At 47.0% G+C, this 20,963-nt stretch overlaps 2 protein-coding genes across 3 annotated transcripts; both read right to left on the reverse strand.

The window, feature by feature from the left end:
- Positions 1 to 1,149: 1,149 nt before the first annotated feature.
- Positions 1,150 to 9,104, reverse strand: GFY (golgi associated olfactory signaling regulator). The gene is made up of 4 exons (XM_083707994.1): positions 9,007 to 9,104; positions 4,847 to 5,272; positions 2,486 to 2,662; positions 1,150 to 1,571 (listed from the first exon to the last, which is right to left on the reverse strand). Exons 2-4 carry the CDS (start codon positions 5,244 to 5,246, stop codon positions 1,306 to 1,308), a joined length of 843 nt encoding a protein of 280 aa, XP_083564120.1. The 5' UTR covers positions 5,247 to 5,272; positions 9,007 to 9,104; the 3' UTR covers positions 1,150 to 1,305.
- Positions 9,105 to 11,240: 2,136 nt separating this feature from the next.
- LOC310829480 (uncharacterized protein) lies at positions 11,241 to 15,039 on the reverse strand. Of its 2 annotated transcripts, none has more exons than XR_014557277.1 (5): positions 14,830 to 15,039; positions 14,139 to 14,297; positions 13,419 to 13,584; positions 12,205 to 12,281; positions 11,241 to 11,522 (listed from the first exon to the last, which is right to left on the reverse strand). XR_014557277.1 is itself a non-coding variant. In XM_083708014.1 (5 exons), exons 1-5 carry the CDS (start codon positions 14,932 to 14,934, stop codon positions 11,380 to 11,382), a joined length of 618 nt encoding a protein of 205 aa, XP_083564140.1. In that variant the 5' UTR covers positions 14,935 to 15,035; the 3' UTR covers positions 11,241 to 11,379. The 2 variants fall into 2 exon arrangements, 1 of the variants encoding a protein (XP_083564140.1); XM_083708014.1 differs by having other exon boundaries at positions 14,862 to 15,035.
- Between the last annotated feature and the right edge of the window lie 5,924 nt (positions 15,040 to 20,963).

Below are 20,963 nucleotides of genomic sequence, written 5' to 3' on the forward strand. Positions count from 1 at the left end.
GTTAAGGAACTTTACACATCGGGCTTCTTGCGGTTTAACTCTCCCACCCCTTGTCAGGAGCAGACCTCAGATTTCCCCACCAGGCAAGGATGGGATATTTGACCCCATGTTGCCATCTAGTGTTTAGCTTGAGAGTTACACCTTTTCCCTGGGTTTATTTTGGCAAGGCTATGGTCAGTCACACGCCACAAATGGTTGTTATAGGGTAAGGTTGCCAACTGACTAGAAAAGCAACAGCAGATCTAGACAGGCCTGCTCACGTGCTTTTACCAGCAGACTGGAGGTGCCACAATCAGCTGGTGAGGCTTCTCACATCATGGATATAAGCCATATTGCCCGATGTCGACAAATCAAGCTTATTTCAGAGAAATTGCCATGGCAGCTGATGGCAGCATAAGCAACAAAGTCTTGGGGCACCTTAAAGAATGAATTAGATCAGGCTACTGTGAAAGACACAGCTGGTTAAAAAGTTGGCAGCCCTATTCCTAAAGATTGGGAAGCTTCCCCCTCAATGCCAGAAGTTCAGGAGGCTAGTTCAGAGTAACTTTAAGCATGTGCAGAGTATACTTCCCAAAAGCACTTCCCAAAACCAAGTCTCTATGCTTTCAAGGTTTGGACAGGGATTTGTTTTTATTTATTTATTTATTTATTTAGAAAGTGAAGCTTCCTGTTTGGATTTCCATGTCTCTATTTATTTAAAATATTTCCACCTTTCCATACATATTCTCAAATTGACTTACAACACCTTGCATTAAAAACACGTATCACATAATTAAAAAAAAATAAATGCAATGAAATAGAACTGGCAGCATTAAAAACCAGCTATGCAGACGAGGATCCACTACTGTGAGAATGCCTACCTCACTTCCAAAAGTGGGGGCACCTGGAGATAGGCTGTGCTCTATAGCACATGTGGGCAAACGTCAGGACTGCTTTGTGTTTGCTTTTACTAGGAAGCTGAGCTCCACCAATCAGAGCAAGGAACAAAGTGGTGACTTGGGATGTGGGGTGGAGATGGAGTCAACTACTTCCTGAACCCATAACCCATGCAGGGGAAGAATGTATCAAAAATTCCAAACAGCATCTGCATTTCTACAGATCAGGACTTCTAAAAAAAAAATCTATATTTGGGAAAGGGGTGGATTTTTTGAGGAGCCAATCTACCGCAAATTCTCCAGCAGCAGCCTATCAGTAAATAGGCTGTCCTACCTTCTGCCTAACCCTGGCCTAGAGAATTCAGTCTGCAGGAGTGGGGAGAGGGATTTGCACGTAGCCCATATTTTTTTCTGGAAAGGGTCCAGAGCCTCAGATGAAGTTCCCAGTGCGCAGGTTGGCTGGGGACAGGCACTCCAGCTTCACGGGGCTGGCTTGGGGCTGCTTGGAGTCCTGCCCTGCCTCGGAAGATGCCAGTTTCCCTGGCGACCCATCGAGAGCAGAGGGGGGTTGCTTGAGACCTGGGATCGAGAGGGTCTGGATTGGCTGAGGCTGGGCTTGGGAGGCCGTTGGGTAGACGTAACCGTCAGTCTCGTAGAAGAACCAGTCGTAATCCTTTGGGCTGTCCAGGAAGAGGGCTGGGAAGAAAATGGGGGGGGGGCAGAGTAAGAAATAAAGCTACTTGAAGTTGCTTTTCACTGAGTCAATCTGTTTTGCCTGGTATTGGCTGACTGGCAAAAAAAAAAATCTTTTTTAACACCTGTTAGCTGCAACTGGGGGAAAATGGTCTTTTCAGTGGTGGCCCCTTATTTAGGCAATTCTCTCGCTAGGGAGGCTCACTTGACACCCACATCAACGTGTTTCATTTCCCAAGGCTTCTACTACTCAGGTCGTCACCTTATTCAGTTATTGTCACTGGTGGTCTATTTGCTGTTTCCTTTTACTTATTTACCTTACAATTGTTTGTAGGTTAAATCACCCAGCTCTTCTTTGCCCTGAAGGGTACCATTCAAGTAACCTATTACGTTAAGAAAAAATACATAGGCAGACCACGCAGCACTTCCGAATTAAGCGGGATATCCTGGAATTACAGAAGCCAATCCTGGCTTCTGTTTGGATCTAGGAATGTCCCATTGGCGGCTTGTGCCGGAGCGCTGGACCAGAAGACACTCGTTTTTTGGCCTTGCGAGACCAAAAAATGGATGTATTTTGGTCTCTTGGGACCAAATAAAGGAGCGTCCCAATTTTGGTCTGCAAGATCTTGGAGGGTTTGCAGGGGTAACCAGTGGTGATCTTCCCTAGCTGTGAAGAACCTTTGGCCCTTGAGATGTTCTTGGACTCCAACTCCCATCAGCCCCCACCAGCACAACCAATAGCCAAGGATGATGGGGACTGCAGTCCAGTCACGGGTTCTCCATCCTGCTCTTTCCCTTTCAACAGTGCAGACAGGCGGCTGGTATCAAAGCATAGTCCAGCCACCTGCACTGTTCTCCTCAATCCTCGCCCACCGGGTCCCACTCACTCTCCTTCCCAAAGACCACCCATCGCTTACCAGGGTCATCAAATCCGTCCTCATACAAGCGATGGTGGGAAAACGGCTCTTTCTTGGATCCTCGGCTGTAGGCACAATAGACCCCGATGAAGAGGCAGAGCAGCAGGCCGCAGCCAGCAAGAAACAGCCCCATGGCGTGGCTAGCTGCGGTGTGGGCTTCCCCAGCTGACAGTTGCCCTGTGTAAGAAGGAAGAATGATATCACGTGGTCCACACTAGGGGTGGAGGAGAGGTCCCATCCACATTCAAAGCCAAACCTATCAAGTTCTCACTTTATGGAACAATACACAAACCAAAATGCAGCTCTCCTCAGAAGTTCACACTTCTCACAGTTTTGTAATGCAGTCCTCAAAGTTTGCTGCAGTGTGTGTGTGTAAAGCATCCATGAAAATGAAGGTGTTAGTGGGGCGGGGAAAACGCAAAATGCATTATATCTGGGGGAATTGCATTACAAAAACGCTTATGTGAGTCGAAGTTGCATATAAAAATGTGTGTCTCAGAAAGAAAAATTGCACTAAAAAGCTGGTGAAATTTCGTAAGGATTTTTCATTAAAAGCACTCTCACACACACAAATGCCTGCAAAATGTTGGGGACTGAATTTAAGACTGGGAAAATAAGAAATGGAGAGAAACTGGAATGAAAAGATATTTTTCATCCCTAGCCCACACAGAGCGCTTCGTGAGAAGCATGGACATGTCTCCTACTTTACGAAACGCAGTCCTCCCTTCTAAGGCGTCTTCTGTGAAACAGAGGAGCCAGTCCTAGCAAGCCTCCCGTGTCAAGGAACAATCAGGAGGGTGTGACATGGAAATGTCCCCATGGGCCAAACTGAGACCCATGCGGAGTCTCGCTGGCCCACAAGCAGAAAGTTCCCCGTCCCTTTCTCTCTTTGAAGGGTTGTCTCATCCAGGTCAAGTCTAAGACTGGAAGACAATAAGTTGCCCTGAAATTGCCAGTTAACAGTTAGCACTCGGTAAGCAAGCTGAGCAGGCAGTCACCCAGGTCACCTTCTCTACTATGGTGAGATTCATAGATCCATAAAGGGACCCCCCCAGGACATCTAGTCCAACCCCTACAAGGCAGGATCCCTGCTCACAGCCATCCCTGGGTGGGCTCAAACTGCCAACCTTCTGGTTAACAGCCAGATGCACTGACCCAGATGTATTGCATTTCTATTTAAATAATATAAATTATTTCTAATACTGCATCTATCCAGATAAGTTAGCAGGCGTGTGCAGTTTTTATGCAAACCTATATCCTCGTTTGTCCACTTTCTTGACAATGCACTTCATTTGGACTACATGTGAGCAGCCAAGCTAGGCCTCATCTACATTTAAAGCAGTATCATGCCGCCTTAAACAGTCATGGCTTCCCCCAGAGAATCCTGGGAACTGTAGTTTGCTAAGGCTGCTGAGAGTTGTCAGGAGACCCCTATTCCCCTTACAGTGCTGCCGTTCCCAGAGGGTTGAACAGTCAATCCCTCTTCCCAGGGAACTCATACAACTGTAGCTCTCTGAGGGGAATAGGGGTCTCCTCTCAGGGTGCTTAACAAACTACAGCTCCCAGGATTCACTGAAGAGCCATGACTGTGTAAAGTGGCATGATGCGACTTTAAATGCATAGTGCGGATGGGGCCTGAGTCTGGGTCTAGCCCATTCTAACCCCAATTTTACACATATAGCAACTAAGGCTGATAGATGCCAGCTTGCTTAGGGTCACCCAATAGCCACAAGTTCTCCCAGCTCCATGGTTTCATACTGATCTGTGAGCTACTCGACCCCAGCGCTCTTCTGGAGAATCCAGGATTGGAATTGCAATCAACTAATCCCTCCACAAACAGGGACACAGGCGGCGCTATGGGTTAAACTACTGAGCCTCTTGGGCTTGCTGATCAGAAGGTTGGCGGTTCGAATCCCCATGACGGGGTGAGCTCCCGTTGCTCGGTCCCTGCTCCTGCCAACCTAGCAATTTGAAAGCACGTCAAAGTGCAAGTAGATAAATAGGTACTGCTCCAGCAGGAAGGTAAATGGTGTTTCCGTGCGCTGCTCTGGTTCGCCAGAAGCGGCTTAATCATGCTGGCCACATGACCCGGAAGCTGTACGCCGGCTCCCTCGGCCAGTAAAGCGAGATGAGCGCCGCAACCCCAGAGTCGGTCACGACTGGACCTAATGGTCAGGGGTCCCTTCACCTTTACCTAATCCCTCCACAAAACCCCACACAGGCATAGGAAGATGCCTCATCCTCCAGCCCTACCTGGCAAGGCCAAGGATTGAACCTGAGGCCTTCTGCTTGCAAAGCAGACGTTCTACCCATGATTCACAGCCCTTCCCCTGTCTGAAAGCCCAGGAGAAGCACCTTCACCTTTGGGTTTCATCAGCATAATGGCCACTCCCTGAGCTGCAGTCTCCCATTGCTGACTTCCGCCAGACTCCTCGATGTCAACCTTAGGAAACTTGAAAGGAGCAGCCTCCATCTTCTCTTGGGAAAGCGTGGGTTTCTCTGTCTGTGGGCTGGAGACTGAGGGCTCCTTGTGGTCCTGGTCCTGCTGCGTCAGAGAAGGTTTGGGCGAAGATGTCACGTCAGTGGCGTCTGATGTGGGACCTTGCGTGGATTCGGGGGATGTTTGTGGCGTGGAGGACCAGGTGGTGGGGAGAAGGGAAGGAGAGGAGAAAAGGGGCGTGCTGGGAGCTTCGTCGGTGGTAGCGTGACTTGCACCCAGGAACAGCAGCAGCAGGCAAGCGAGAAGGTGGTTCAGATCCATTTTCAAACTGCCAGACCAGGGAGTCTCTGCAGAGGAAGATAAAATGCTGGCCTGTGGCACAATACAAACCAAGGAGACCTTCCACACATAAACCCAGGAGTGCAAGTGGGACATCCGTGGAACAGAAAGCCATGACCACCCCCAAAGACCAAGGCCACCTCCAGACCATCCCTGTTTTGTGGGAGGGTCTCAATCGCAGACCAGAAATGTAGGTTTGCCTTAGTCAGATTTATTTGTCGAAAACCTTTGGTGGTCACAAAAATACAAGCGGCACAGGAGTGAACAGAAAACAGATGGTCCCCACCAGTGCACAGGACCCCGTGATGGAGAGTGAAATTGTGTCTGGTCTGCCGAGCTGCTAAGGGGAACATCGAAACCTTATATGTAGCATAGTACATATAGTACATATGAACCTACCTGGACCCTGAGATCATCTTCTGAGGCCCTTCTTCATGTGCCTCCTCCTCAAGAGGTCAGGAGGGTGGCAACACAAGAACAGGCCTTCTCTGCAGTGGCTCCCCATCTGTGGAATGCTCTTCCCAGGGAAGTTCACCTGGTGCCTTCATTATGCACCTTAAGGCACAAGGCAAAAACCGTCCTTTTTAACCAGGCCTTTGGTTGACCTGATTTACATCCTATGCCCTTTTAAAATGTGTTTTTTGGGGGGGCTATTGGGGTTGTTTTGATTTTTATTAGGTATTTTGTGGTTTTATAGCTTGATTTTATTCTGTGAATATTTTATTCTGTGAATAATAATAATAATAGTGACATATCCCCATCCACCAAGAAATAAGTTTTGCTCCCTATTGTCCAAAAAGAAAACTCTGTGCAGAGGCTTGGCATGCGCCTGTCATGTAAGGTATAGCTTGAGCACTCGTTTATCCCAACAGAAACTCAAAACACGATAGCTTACACATGGTGGGGGACCAGTGGGTGGTGAGAGTGAAAGCTTTAGGTGCAACAGAAGAGGCACACAAAGCCATGCAGAGCACCAAGCCTCCCACTACTTGTGCAGGAAGCCTGATCATTGAGACCCTAGCAAATGCAACCTACACAGGTGCAAAACCTCTTCTCAGTTTCATGAGGACTAGAAGCTTGAACAAGTCATCTTAGCAAGGATACATATGTTGCCACCAATGTCACACATATGCAAAATGTGTCTGACGTTTATCTGAAGCAATGGCAATGGACGTCATAATGTGACGTCCTGTGGGAGGCCAAAATTTCACACCTCTCTCCCAGCCCTCATGGTGCCTTCCCAAAGCTGGGTAAGGGAGGTGCCAGGCTTTGGGAAGAAGGTGCCAGGCTCTGGCAGGGTCCTAGAGCCCTTCCAGCTCCTTCCCAAAACTGGGCAAGCATTTCTAGGCTTTAGAAATGAGGCAGGAAGGTGCTCCCTTGGCGCAGGGGAACCAGTCATGTTGCCCTAAATCCACTTCTAGTAAGCGGGGGAGCTGAGACCCCCCCCCCCCCAGTCCTGCCAGACGTTCAGCAATCTCACAAACAGCATGGTATTTTAAAAACAGGAGCTGGGGATTCAGGCCACCTGGATAACCCTGCACTCTAGCAGCAGACCTGCAAGGCCCTGCAAAGTTCCTTGGGGCTTAAAGAAATGCTCATTCTCAGAGGTGCTTTTCACTGACATGTTTCCTGGCCAAGCATTTGCCATCGAAACAGCTTCCCCAGTCCAAGCGCAGGATCCAATTGAGCCCGGCTGCCCACAAGCCCTCAAGGAGAACCCTGAGCAACAAATCTTTCCTTTCACAGCCGCCTCTGACAAAGCTGTGGCACAACCCTAGATACGCAACAGCAGGTCAAACTCTCTTGTGTGTCAACGTGCTCCACAGGGAAGCCCTTGTTTACAGCTCTCTTGACTACTGATCGTTCCCCCATCATCATCAAGCAAACACAATTTTACTTGTAAGAGTCATTTGATAGAGGAGAGCGGCTTCGGAGACCTTGTTGCAAGGCGGATGCTATTCTGACGGGAGCAAAGAGATATTGCATAAAGAAGATGGAAGGCACAGCCACCCACCCTCAAATGCTCCTTGGCCATTCCTTCAGTCGAAAAGGATTGCAGGATTGTAGCTCACACCTGCACCATACTTTTATGCCACTTTCACAGTCATGACTTCTTTCACAGTTTATCCTGGGAACTCTAGTTTGTTAAGAGTGCTGATAGTGGTTAAGAGACCCCTCTCAGAGCGACAACACCCAGCTCCCTTAACAAACTACAGTTCCCAGAATTCTTTGGGGGAAAGCGCTGTTAAATGTATGCTGTGGACGTTCTGAGGGAGCCTGCCACTACCTGCAAAACTACACAATGGTGCAAACAGCAAGACCTCTTTATTCTCCCAAGCTTTCAATGCAGATTAAGCCGTTGGCCCCAGGGTTTCCAGCTGATTGGTTTACCCTACCCTTGACTAATATAATTTGAAAATTGGGCTGTTTTCCTGTTCTTGTTGTTGTTGTTTGCAAGCTGGCTTGAGTTTGCTTTACCAAAAGAAAAGGCACATTGTGGATTTCTAAACACATACACAGACATAACCTAAATGCAGAGTCTGCATTTAAAACTGGAACGTTACTGTGCGATACAGAAAGCATGAGAAAAGGACCCCATTATAAAGCTGTAGAGTGTGTATGTTATCTATCCATCTATCCTGTGGACCTGCTAGAAGCTGCCGGGACTACAACTTCCATTGTCCCTGCCCATTGGCCGTGCTGGCTATGGCTGGTAGGAATTGCAATTCCACCACTTCCGAAGAGTTTAACAAGGATGCATTGGGAGATATTTAATCAAAAAGTTGGCATAGCATAAGGAGAGGCTGCTGGATCAGGCCAATGGCTTGTCTAGTTCAGCATCCTGTTTTCAGGAGCCAAGCAGATGCCTGTGCGAAACCAGGAAGCCAGACCTAAACTCAAGAGACCCTCCCCCTCCTGCCGTTTCCAGCAAGTGATATTCAGAATAATGGCTAGTAGCCTTCTCCTCCACAAAGCTGCCTAATCTTCTTTCAAAGCCATCACTGTCCTGCTAGGGTGAGTTCTACAGTTTCACTGTTTGCTGTGTTTTACAAACTTCTACCATGTCACCTAATTTTGCCTTTTCTCTAAACTAAAAAAATCCCCGAAGTGACAACCTTTCTGCATAAAGGAGTTATGCCCTTCCTTTCATCATCTTGGTTGCCCTTTTCTGAATCTCAGATGGGTAAACATTTAAATACAGTGGTACCTCAGGTTACAGACGCTTCAGGTTACAGATGCTTCAGGTTACAGACTCTGCTAACCCAGAAATAGTACCTCGGGTTAAGAACTTTGCTTCAGGATGAGAACAGAAATCGTGTGGTGGTGGCACAGCGGCAGCAGGAGGCCCCATTAGCTAAAGTGGTACCTCAGGTTAAGAACAGTTTCAGGTTAAGAACGGACCTCCAGAACGAATTAAGTTCTTAACTCGAGGTACCACTGTAAATGAATTTCCTAAAAAGTAGGAGGCTTACGAATAACATTCAAGAGGTATTTTTAGTTTATTTTTTTAAAGTGAAACCAGCTGAAAATTACCGAGTTCCTCCTGGTAGAGGATTTGTAGAAACCCGAACTCTTTCTGCTAGGTTTGCTTTTCGAAAGGCATAACAAACAAGAAGAAAAGAAGTGTGCATGCACACGAAAGCTCATACCAAGAACTAACTTAGTTGGTCTTTAAGGTGCTACTGGAAGGAATTTTTTTATTTTGTTTAAACAAGAAGAAAAGTCGTTAAGATTTACCTACCATCCAGTGTTGGTTAAGTTGGGGTCTCCTGTTTGGACACTCGGCCAAGGAAGGGGAATAGAGAGCGGTGATGCTCAAAGGAACCGCTTGCTACTAAATGCAACAACATAGGAGCAGATTGAGAGGCCCCACCCGAAACATCTTCACTCCCCACAAGGGATAGAAACAGCTAACAAAACACAAGCCCCAGGAGAGGCCGACTTAGCAACACAGTTGTAGCTAACACTGCATCCCTTTTATGAACGGCTGGAAGTAGCAGCTGTCAGAGTTCAGTCTGGAGGGTCAAGTGTTAGCTCTAATGTTGTGCCTCCCTTATTCGGAAATGAAGATTTAGAAACGCACACCCGCGTTTTGAAAGCAAGGGGAAATTGATTCCTTTTTTTAAAAAAAAGAGGGAAGAAGTCAAAAAAATTTAATACGTTTTTATTGGTTTTACCATTTAATTTTACATTCACATATAAAATAGAATCAAAAAGTGTAGAATTCTCAGACTTCCTTCCTCCCCTCCGTAGAGTCCACTAATAGCTATTTTCGTCCTCTATCCTTAAAACCCTATTTAGAAGAAGTCAAAATTTGTGCAGTCTTTCAGGCAAATTGAAAATTGAGAATTGTCTGCAATATACCACATCGGCATATATGTATGTATGTATATAATACATAATTTTGACCAAACTGCGGGAGGCAGTGGATGACTGGAGTGCCTGGCATGCTCTGGTCCATGGGGTCACGAAGAGTCGGACACGACTAAACGACTAAACAACAAAACAACAATAATACATAATCATATGATGTGCTACATATATCACATATCAAATCAAAAGGCTTTTTTAAAAAGGACTGTGCTTATAATTTATTTTCAGCCTTATACTAGCACTGACTTATCTCTATAAAGTTAGTAACAAAATACATAGGTCAGTGTTATCTTGAACTTTGCTGCACCAGGCTCCTCCCCACCCCCCAAATTGTGTTGTCTTCTTTCTTTTAATGATTTGTTGTGCTAGGGGTAGAGAGCACTTTTAATACATTTTAATTGTGCAAACCTAAATTTCATGGTATGCACTTCAATCCCTTCCACAAACTAGTGACCACTGGGAGGGAACCTGTGTACCTATGAAAATAAATAGTAGTGTTTTGTTTTGGTTTTAGAAAGGCTCAAGTTATGTTCCCACTCCCATTTACTGTGCCCTCACACCATTTCCAGTTTTGGGATTCTAACCCGTGTTCACAAAGTGTTATCCAAAATGCATATGTATCCTGTACTTTGTAATAATATAGTATTGTCTGAGGTGTTGTTTCTCAAACCACCTTCACATCCATGGGAGTCCTTGAGCTGTTTCAATTCCTCTCCAGCCAAGGTGTGAAAACACACCTGCATAAGAACACCCCAGCCTTGCCAACGCCAAATTGACAGTGCTGATATGAACAGCTGGTGGGAAGTCGCAGGAGGAAGAGCTGTGAGATGGACCACAACTTCGCTGTGCTCTAGGGTGGTAATGTGAACACACCCATAAAAATCAGGGCTGGTTTCGGGTGGTTCTGCAAGTAGCAGCATCAGGGAACACTGAGCTACTTCACTCTGGAGATTTGATGTGGGATGGTGGATACGGTTGTCTGTTGGGAGTTGTTAACCACCTAGGGACGCGGGTGGCACTGTGGTCTAAAACACTGAGCCTCTTGGGCTTGCCAATCAGAAGGTCGGCGGTTTGAATCTGAGTAGTGGTGAGCTCCCGTTGCTCTGCCCCAGCTTCTGCCAACCTAGCGGTTCGAAAGCACACCAGTGCAAGTAGGTAGCACTGCAGCGGAAAGGTAAACAGTGTTTTTGTGGGCTCTGGCTTTCATCACGGTGTTCCATTGTGCCAGAAGCGGTTTAGTCATGCTGGCCACATGACCTGGAAAGCTGTATGTGGGCAACATGGTCACCTTTGACTGGACTTAACCATCCAGGGGTCCTTTACCTTTTTCTTCCACCACCTACGTTCAACCTGTATATTTGTAAATATTACAGAACTCCACAAGCTCCCAGCGACCCCTTGCCAAAGGAAATGAAACCCAGGAACTTCACAGTGCTGGGAGAGGTGGGGTAAGTTTAACAATGTGAAGCTATTGAATCCTGAGTCTGACCTACTCTAGAATTCAAGAGTCGGGGTCTCAAGATGATGTTGGTCTCCATCAGCCTCACCCAGCACAGTTGTGAGTTGTCGCTCCCAGCAAAAACACTCAATCCAGAGAAGAGCTAGAAGATCGAAAGGCAAGGCACGTTTATTAGGCTGCAATAAGAACGCTGATGACACTGGAATGTGGGCAGGTCTTGGAATCCTACACTGGATCAGGATTCCATCATTAAGTGCTTCCGGTTCACAAAGTTGGGGGCAATCACTGCTGCCACCCAGCCACAATTAACCAAGCAGCCCCCAAAAGTAGGAACACAGTGATGCTTAGCAGGACTATGAGAGCCACCAGCCCTCCTGAGAGACCTCCGAATGCAACATCCATGGAACGGAAACTGATAGGTAGACCTGCCATGGAAGAAAAGGGAAAAGAGACGAGACCCATTTAGTATATGTAGTCAGCCCGTAATACGCACAGGGGACTGTACCTAAAGCCAAAATCATGTGCTTTTACTATATTTTGGAAACAAGGCATTGATCCACAGGCACCCAAAGAGAAGAGCTTCCTTAAATTGCTTCACTCTTTCTCTTCCCCCAAAGAACTCTGAGTTCCCCTTTCTCTGCATTTTATCCTAACAACAAGCCGGCAGCCAAGAGTAGCTAACCCAAGCAGGTCACACAGTAACCTCTATGGCTAACTAGGATTTGAACCCAGGACTCTGAAGTCCAGCCTTCTAACTGTTAACACAGCACTGTTTCTCAAATACCTGTTGGAGGACAAATGTAGGAAGTTGGTCTCACTCTAAAGAAGGGGTGTGGGACCTGTGGACCTCCAGACGATGCAGAACTCCAACTCCCATCATCCCCAGCTAACACAGCAATGGTCAGGGATGATGGGAAATGCAGTGCAGCAGTATCTCTGGAGGATCACAGGTTTCCCCACCGTTCTTCTAGGCAGGAAGCCTCTCTCCAGTCCTCTATCCCCCCTCCCCCCAAAAACCCCTCTATAAATATTGGACCTGGACTACCAAGATGCCTGAAAGCTGTAGTTCCCCTTGTACCTCCACCACCCCTCTGCCCCGCATGTCACCTCGTGTGTGGAAAGGCCGGGACCAGTTGGTTGCAGCAAGGAGGGTCTGGATTTGATTGTAGAGAAGGTACCGGGCACTGTCCAAAGTGGGAAAGGCAAGAAAAACAGATTCAGGCATGACGTGGTTAATGCTTTATGGGACACACTCATAAAGCCCACTTTCCCCTCAGAGGTTTTTCAGATTATTATCCTTCTCTTGGTGTTGGTGCTGACCTTTAAAGCCCTAAACGGCCTCAGTCCTGTATACCTGATGGAGCGTCTCCACCTCCACCGTTCAGCCCAGACACTGAGGTCCAGCGCCGAGGGCCTTCCAGCAGTTCCCTCCCTGCAAGAAGCCAAGTTACAGAGAACCAGGCAGAGGGCCTTCTCGGTAGTGGCACCCGCCCTGTGAAACGCCCTCCCACCAGATGTCAAAGAGAAAGACAACTACCAGACTTTTAGAAGACATCTGAAGGCAGCCCTGTTTAGGGAAGCTTTTAATGTTTAATGTTGTTGTTGTTTAGTCGTTTAGTCGTGTCCGACTCTTCGTGACCCCATGGACCAGAGAACGCCAGGCACCTCTGTCCTCCACTGCCTCCCGCAGTTTGGTCAAACTCATGCTGGTAACCTCGAAAACACTATCCAACCATCTTGTCCTCTGCCGTCCCCTTCTCCTTGTGCCCTCCATCTTTCCCAACATCCGGGTCTTCTCCAGGGAGTCTTCTCTTCTCATGAGGTGGCCAAAGTACTGGAGCCTCAGCTTCACAATCTGTCCTTCCAGTGAGCACTCAGGATTGAATGTTTAATAATGTTTAATAGACTATTGTATTTTAATATTTTGTTGGAAGCCGCCCAGAGTGGCTGGGGAAACCCAGCCAGATGGGCAGGGTATAAATAATAAATTATTATTACCGGTATTATTATTATTAATTATTATTATTATTATTATTATTATTATTCTCCTGAGGAACTCTGAGCAGGATAGATATTGGTTACTTCCAGATGACCTGTTTAGTAGGCATTCGTCCTGATTCGTTGGCACAATGTTTGTAGGGAGGTTATACAACAGGCATTATTTATTACGCATTCTTTCCCTCGCTCCCTCAGGAGGTAGTGATGGCCTCCAACTAGGATTAGACAAATTCATGGAGGGCATGGCATGCAATTGAGACCAAGATGACACCATTCCTCTGCGAACAAGATATTTGCCCAATGAGACCAGATAAACTTCTCACCTGTACCCTCGCCCAGGAAGGACTGCTTTCGTGCAGTTGTCACTGAGGCAAACTAAGGTGGGCCCCACCTCATAGGCAAGGTCTTTTGTGATCAAAGGCTCCTCTGTCACTGGGCCACAATAGGGTATAGGGAACTTCCGACCAATCTTATAAGTGTGGTTGTGTCCTGGAAGGAAAAAGAGCAATCTGATCTATTCTCTCTTAAGAACCCAAGAGAGGCGGGAGATTCAAATTACTTGGTGATAGATGTTGATATACAGTGTAGCATCTGCCAACTGCCCAACAGTAGGGCCAGCCCCAGCAGGAATATGGCAAGCCTCTCAAAATAGGTGGTTTTATTATGTACATCTGGAAAGAGATAATAATAATAATACACCCATTTCCCTTCCCCCTTACAATAACCCTATAAGGTAGATCGGGTTGAGCCAGTGAGCTTCATGGAGTGGGGATCTCAACCCACATCTCCCCAAGTATTAGTACATGTTCTCAACCTTCCCTCCAGCTTCTTTCTAGAGAAGGTGGAAATGATAGAGAAAGGCAAACAAAGGACTAATTCCTTTCAGGATAATATGGAATGGAGCACCACAGTTTCTGTACAAGTCAGGGATGTTGCGCTTTCCAAAACAGCACTGGAAGGAGAATTTTTTGAAGTGCCAACTTAATCAACAAAACTCTTGAGCAACTTTTTGCTTTATTCTACCTGCTCACCACTTCCATTACCTTCTGGTTTCACTTCCACCTCTATGGTAGCTGTCTCCCGGGAGGCCTGGCTAGGATCCAAGTCCTCTCTGGTCCACTGTTCATACAGGCAGTAGGCAGGTCGGAGCCAAAGAACAGTTGAGAGGCGGGAGTCCGGGTAGTATAAGGAAACAGGGTAATCTAATGAGTAAAGGAGGAAGGAGGGAAAGGGGACAAATATAGGCAGATGGGAAAGCAGTTGAGGAAAAGAAGGACACGGTGCTTGGAAGTTATAGCTTCTATATTACACTGCTCTAAGCTAACTATATGGCCTCCTTATGCCCCACCCCAAATTCCCACAGGGACAGAATCCCAGCATCCTTCGTCCAATGAGCATAAGCTCCTTCTGCTTTCCAGAATTCAGCAATCTCCCATGGTTTCATTTCAAGGTTAAAGCCCTAAACGGCCCAGTATACCTGAAGGTTGCTCCTGCCAACCTAGCAGTTCGAAAGCACATCAAAGTGCAAGTAGATAAATAGGTACCCCTCCGGTGGGAAGGTAAACGGCGTTTCCGTGCGCTACTCTGGTTCGCCAGAGGTGGCTTAGTCATGCTGGCCACATGACCCAGAAGCTGGCTGTGGACAAACGTCGGCTCCCTCGGCCAGTAAAGCGAGATGAGCGCCCCAACCCCAGAGTCGTCCGCAACTGGACTTAACAGTTGGGGTCCCTTTACCTTTAAGTATGGTTGCAGCCTGAGTCACTTACCTAGTACCAGCAGAGAAGCAGATCCGCCATATAGCAGAAGGTTTATGCCAAACAGTAACATTGCCCGCTTCATCTTTGAAACAGGATAAGCAAACCCTCCACAAAGATTGCTTTCCCAAAGCTACAACTGATCTGACCTAGAGGGGAAGGAGCAGACAGGGATATTTAAAGGGGAAAAGACTCAGGCCACATGAGCTCCTAAAGAACTTTAAATTTAAAGAACTATGATACCACTTTAAACAGTCATGGCTTCTTCCACAAAGAATTCTGGGAGCAGGGGTTTGTGAAGGGTGCTGAAGGTTGTCAGGAGTCACCCCACAACACACCCACCCCAGCTACAGTTCACAGAGTTCCCTGTGAACAGGGATTCACTGTGAGCCACTCCATGAAAAGTAGCTCTGTGAGGAGAATTGGCGTCTCCTAACTTCTCTCAGCACCTTAACTCAATGCAGTTTCGGGGTTTTTTGTTGTCAAAGAGTGCCGAATCAGCTTTCATTGTGCAACCTCAATTGGCTGCGTGTGTAAATGCATCTCACCTAAAAATATTTCTAGGACAATCCTAGACATCTCTACTCAGAAGTAAGTCCTGTTAAACTCAAGAAGACTTACTCTCTGGTAATGGAGCACAAGATTTCAGTCTGTTCTTTTCTTTCTGTCTTTTTTGGTTGATAAATGAATACCCTGTGTCCTTCGAGCATATTCCACATGGTTTATGGGGAGGGGGGTGGAATTATAAATGCCACAAAATCAAATCACATGCACTTTAAAAAAAACACCTGCCAAATCTATAAACAGCAGAGCAGGAAATAAAAACCGCCTGGATAAAAATCAATGTTAGGTTAACAAAAAGTAAGTTCAAACAAATGTGCAAAACAGCAGCAATAAAACACACACATGTGCTGAATTAAAATGCCTTGATGAATAAAAATGTTTTTATCTTGCCCTGGAAAGTGGCAACAAATTTAGATGCCAGCAAGGTAAGGACTGTTGTGTCTCCCCAACAGAGCTTGCAGAAAATCCCTACCCTAAAGTTGTTCATGCAGAAGTTTCACTGAATTCAACAGCATTTCCTCCAGCCCCAATAAATATGGTCTTAGTCTTGCTCTCTGTGTTCTGTCCACCTCCTACCCTTATGTAACTTGTGTAAAAACAGTGCAGATAGTCCTCCAGATGAATTGCAGGCGTGGCCAGCCCAACCATTGGACAGAGTGAGGCGGCTGATTCTTTGGTGTTATGAAAGGTTGGCAAATTGTTACTTGTTTAATTTATTCTTACTGGATTATATCCAGCTAAATTCTAGATGTGTTGAAATGATTGGGCCTAAATTAGCTGTGGCCATTAATTTCAATGGACCTATGCGATGACTGATGTTGAATACAATCCACTGGACTTTTGCTGCCAAGCAGGGATGGGTGACTCTGTCCATTTCTGTTTCCTCACTTTCCCAGTCTTAAATTCAGTTCTGCGCATCAAGTTTGCTTTTTGTTTAAGTTCTCTTTAAAACTTATCAGCATTTTAGCACGAATTTCTCCTAATGTAAATGTGTTTGTGTGAAATTTTGCCTAATATATTGATTTCTAGGCACACCTTACCGTCTCTCTTTTTTGTACATATTACTTGGTTGGAGAACTGAGTTACAAGCACCGTTTTCAAAGGATGGCATTTTGAATCCCGTATCATTTCAGAAAGAGCAGGTTATATAGGTTCCCCTTTCAAATGCTAACCGAATCAAATTTCTCCCCCATCCCTGCTGCCAAGGAAATACAGTACATTTGCAGGGTTGTCTGCCTGGGGCATCGAAAACAACTTAGCCAACTGTAATGGTTATATGGGGTTGCTCGTGCGTAAGTTGCTGCCACTCCTGACTAGGTTGCCTGGTTAAACCTTTTCTGGCTGGACAGCCCTTCACTTCGTGGCTGTTTCAGTCGCTGGCAGAATCCGTCAGTGGGCGTTTCTTGAACTTCTTCCAGCAAAGAAGTTCTTTGACGCCAAGTCTACGCCTACTTTCCCTGCGCGGAAGTCTTCTGCGCAGGGTGGGTGTGGGTAGCAGAGGACCCGTGCTCTCCCTGCTGGTCTCCGGCGAGGAGTCCTGGAGCCCCCTTGCCGATTCCCCCATCTGCCCCCCTTTATCCCTGGTGTTACGCTGATTTCCTTCCCCAGCCGATGAGCTCCCTCTCTCCCTGCTGGGCCCTTCTCCAGCATCGCTTGGGAGCCTTGTCTCCACCTCTGGCTCCGATGTCAGTTCCCTGACACCAACCTTAGGTGCTCTACACATCATGAGAACAAAGGAAGAGGCTGCTGGATCAGGCCAATGGCCCATCTAGTCCAGCATCCTGTACTCACAGAGGCCAAACAGATCTCTGGGGGGGAACTCTCAGAAAGGACCACAAGAGCCCTTTCGCCTCCCCCTGTGGTTTCCAGCAACGGGGATTCAGAAACATTACAGTGGTACTTTGGGTTAAGAACTTAATTCGTTCTGGAGGTCCATTCTTAACCTAAAACCGTTCTTAACCTGAGGTACCACTTTAGCTAATGGGGCCTCCCGCTGCCGCCGCACCACCGGAGCACGATTTCTGCTCTCATCCTGAAGCAAAGTTCTTAACCCGAGGTACTATTTCTGGATTAGCAGAGTCTGTAACCTGAAGCGTCTGTAACCTGAAGCATCTGTAACCCGAGGTACCACTATACTGCTTCCAGTTGTGCAGGCAGGACATAACCACCATAGCCTGACTTGTGGGGTGGGCATTGGCTCTTTTGCCTCAGGCAGCAAAATAAAAAGCCCACCCCACCCCCACCTCAGGGCATTGCATGGGACATCTCCCTGCCCATGACTGAACCCTTCCCAAGTTCAGGCGAACATCTCTTGCGCAAAACACACACCAATCTAGTTGCCAGCATCTGCTTCACATCTGCGAAAGGCCTGTGTTGCTTTTATATTGGAATGTTTAGACCATGGGTAGGCAAACTAAGGCCTGGGGGCCAGATCCAGCCTAATCGCCTTCTAAATCCGGCCCACGGATGGTCTGGGAATCAGCGTGTTTTTACATGAGTAGAATGTGTGCTTTTATTTAAAATGCACCTCTGGGTTACTTGTGGGGCATAGGAATTCATTCATTTTTTTTCTTCTTCACAATATAGTCCGGCCCCCCACAAGGTCTGAAGGACAGTGGACTGGCCCCCTGCTGAAAAAGTTTGCTGACCCCTGGTTTAGACCCCCTTATCTCTACAGGCTGAGACTTCCATGTCTTTTTGTTTGTTTGTGTGTGCTGGGATAAAAGTCAAGTGCCACCTCTGAGAGCAGTGGCTACGTCTGAGAAGCCCGCACATCCTGAGAGGCTTGTGCACCCGGGGGTGGGGGTGGGTGCCCGGCTCCGTTAATTTACGAAAGCAATTGAGCATCTGGCTTTGCGTCTCTGATCCCGATGCCCAATTAGCCGCATTGGGGTCGGTGCTGGCAGCTGAGGCACTATTGATAACTTCAGCAACGACAACGCCTCGCTATGTTCCCTCCAGGAAAAGTCGGCATCTGAATGTCTGATTAAGATATTCACTGACAAACCCCAGAGTCTGCGGCTCCAATCTGGTGGAACGCTCTGTCACAAGAGACTAGGGCCCCGTGGGACTTGACATCTCTCCGCAGGGCCTGCAAGATAGAGCTGTTCCACCAGGCCTTTGGTCAGGGCACAGCCTGACTCCCTCCTTTGGCAATCGTCACAGAACTTTAGCTTAATGGTTGCCATCAATTTGATTTTAATTAATTTTTATAATGAAATGTTTTTAGAATGTTGCACTATTTTATTGTTGTTAGCCACCCTGAGCCCGGCTTTGGCTGGGGAGGGCGGGATATAAATAAAATTTATTATTATTATTATTCCCCACGCCTTCTCCTCTCTTAATCCACCAGGTCCTTTTAAATGTTTGGTCCCATGCTCTCAGCAGCCTGGTCCAGATATATTGAGATATCAAGATATCTGTAGATAGGAAGCAGCCATGAATTAAGCTGCTGTTATTAGACCCTGTATCCCCCAGAACCAGAAGGTCCTGCCTCTTTCCACAGCAAATGCAAAGGATTGAAATATGGGTTCTGCTTGTGGACCCATGGCATAAATTGAGGAGCATAGCTGGATCTCTTCAGTTTTGGGAATATAGAACTGCTGCTTCCAGTCTGGCAATTCAGCAGGCCTGATAAAAGCGAAGTTCTTCTTGGTGGGAAGAACTTTGCCATTTTAGGCCTTGCTCTTTTACTATACAAAGAATCCTGGGAACTGTGGTTTGTTAAGGGTTCTGGGAATTGCAGCTTTGTGAAGGGTAAACTGAGGTACCTAGGATTATTTGGGGGAAGTCAGGTGCTTTAGAAGCATTGTGTGTCCATCTTCCTTCTCCTTTTCTTCTGGTAGCCTGTTATTAACCAATCCCGGTTGGTTGGTTGGTTGGTTGGTTGGTTGGTTGGTTGGTTGGATGGCTGCTGACGGAAGCTATTTTGGGAGAGGAGAAGCCAAATGGGAGTTGGCTTTAGCTAGGCCCATATGGGGAAGCCAGGTGGAATGCCCTTTGAGAGGACACTTCTGGAGAAGGCTTCATCCAGCCTGACAGATGGAGTAGGTCTTTCCTCTCCCTCAGACACAGCCAAGTAGAATTGATGGTGGTGGAGACAGTCCTGGAAGAGGAACCCCAAACAACAATTGCTTTCAACCAGGCTGATGGAGCAGACCTCAGTGAATATGTACATACCTTCCAACATTCAAACAGCAAAAACTGGGACGCCATCTTCCCATTTTTTGTCACAAGAGGACAGTGACCATGTGATCACTGCACGATTTCACACTGCAAACCGCCCCCAAATGCTTTTTTCAGACACAGCGTGTGTTTTGTGGTGCCAAGCAAGATCGCGATCCTGAAAAAAGCATTTTTTTCCAAGGGAAATTACAGCACAAAATCATGTAAGATCACAGCACCCAAAATGGCTGCCATTCTCTCACAAGAAAAAATGGGATGTCCCAGTTTTTCCGGGACACTTGTGAGGTATGTGTGCATCACAGCAGCACTACTGCCTCTTGCAAACACCATGAAAATGGTGGATCTAATAACGAATACCAAAGGCCATGTTTGGCTCATGCCTGCGCTCCAACTTGAGTTTGATGCACAGTCCCTTCTCAAGAGTTGCTGTGACCCAGGATGCACTTCTTCCACCGCCCAACGGAGTGCCCCGTCTCCTTGCCCTACCCTCAGTCACATCAACTGCAACTTGTTTGTGTGCCTATTAGCGAGCCTTGTCTTAATGAGGCCCGGAGGGAAGTGAGACCACCCAGCCGCCCACCCTCCATCGACAACCAAGCGGTGAGTCACGCCATAGTGTGGGAGCAGGTTTCATTAGCAGTGGTGCTGAATGAGACCTTCCAAGTGGGGTCAAGGGGATCCGATAGCGTTTGCTCTGATAATGAGAAGAACACAAGCAGCCTAATTCCCCTGTCTTGTTAACATTCACATCATCTCCATATACACACACTTTCGTTTGCTCCTTTGACTTCTAGGCACAAGTTCAAAAGGTTTTCAGCGGGACAAAAGAAAACCTCTTGAACCTGTGCATAGAAGTCCCAGGCCAAACGGAAAAAATTGCAGGCAAAGGGAAGTGTGGATGAAGGCCCCCCCCCCTCCACGAAGACACCACAAATGCATATTAAACCTGCAATTTTTTTCCACTAAAAAATTCCACTCTGTCTGTGCCTATGGACTTTTAACATCAATGAGTTCTCACCAAAGTCTCCCCACTACCCCCCACAATACTTTTCCATCCTTCTGTTTAGTTCCATCATCTTTAATCACCCATCGTTTATTTTTCTCAGTCACATTTTAAATCCCCCCCTCTCTCTCTCTCTCTCTCTCACACACACACACACACACACGCAATTACTCTCCTATCTCATATTTCCCCCTCCACAGTCCATATTCTGACCCCATTCCTTGCTGTGCCTCATTATTTTCTTTTATTAGAGTGACCCGGGGGCAACCCATTCCAATCCGATCCATTCCTTCTTTTCCTGCCTCAAAGCATCGCCCGGCCTTCCCATTGATCTGGACCCCGACGCCTCCACTTGCCCTCTG

This window comes from Podarcis gaigeae (assembly GCF_964106915.1).
Source record: "Podarcis gaigeae genome assembly, chromosome: 13".
Classification (NCBI taxonomy): domain Eukaryota; kingdom Metazoa; phylum Chordata; class Lepidosauria; order Squamata; family Lacertidae; genus Podarcis; species Podarcis gaigeae.

Coding starts and splice junctions, on each gene's coding strand:
- LOC310829480 (XM_083708014.1), bottom strand. CDS start 14,934: ATGAAGCGGGCAATGTTACTGTTTGGCATAAACCTTCTGCTATATGGC. Junction 12,282..13,418: donor CTTCCTGGGCGAGGGTACAG/GTGAGAAGTTTA, acceptor CACTTTGGACAG/TGCCCGGTACCTTCTCTACA. Junction 11,523..12,204: donor CCGGCCTTTCCACACACGAG/GTGACATGCGGG, acceptor CTTCCATGGCAG/GTCTACCTATCAGTTTCCGT.
- GFY (XM_083707994.1), bottom strand. CDS start 5,246: ATGGATCTGAACCACCTTCTCGCTTGCCTGCTGCTGCTGTTCCTGGGT. Junction 2,663..4,846: donor TATGCTGATGAAACCCAAAG/GTGAAGGTGCTT, acceptor CTTCTTACACAG/GGCAACTGTCAGCTGGGGAA. Junction 1,572..2,485: donor GGACGGATTTGATGACCCTG/GTAAGCGATGGG, acceptor TTTTCTTCCCAG/CCCTCTTCCTGGACAGCCCA.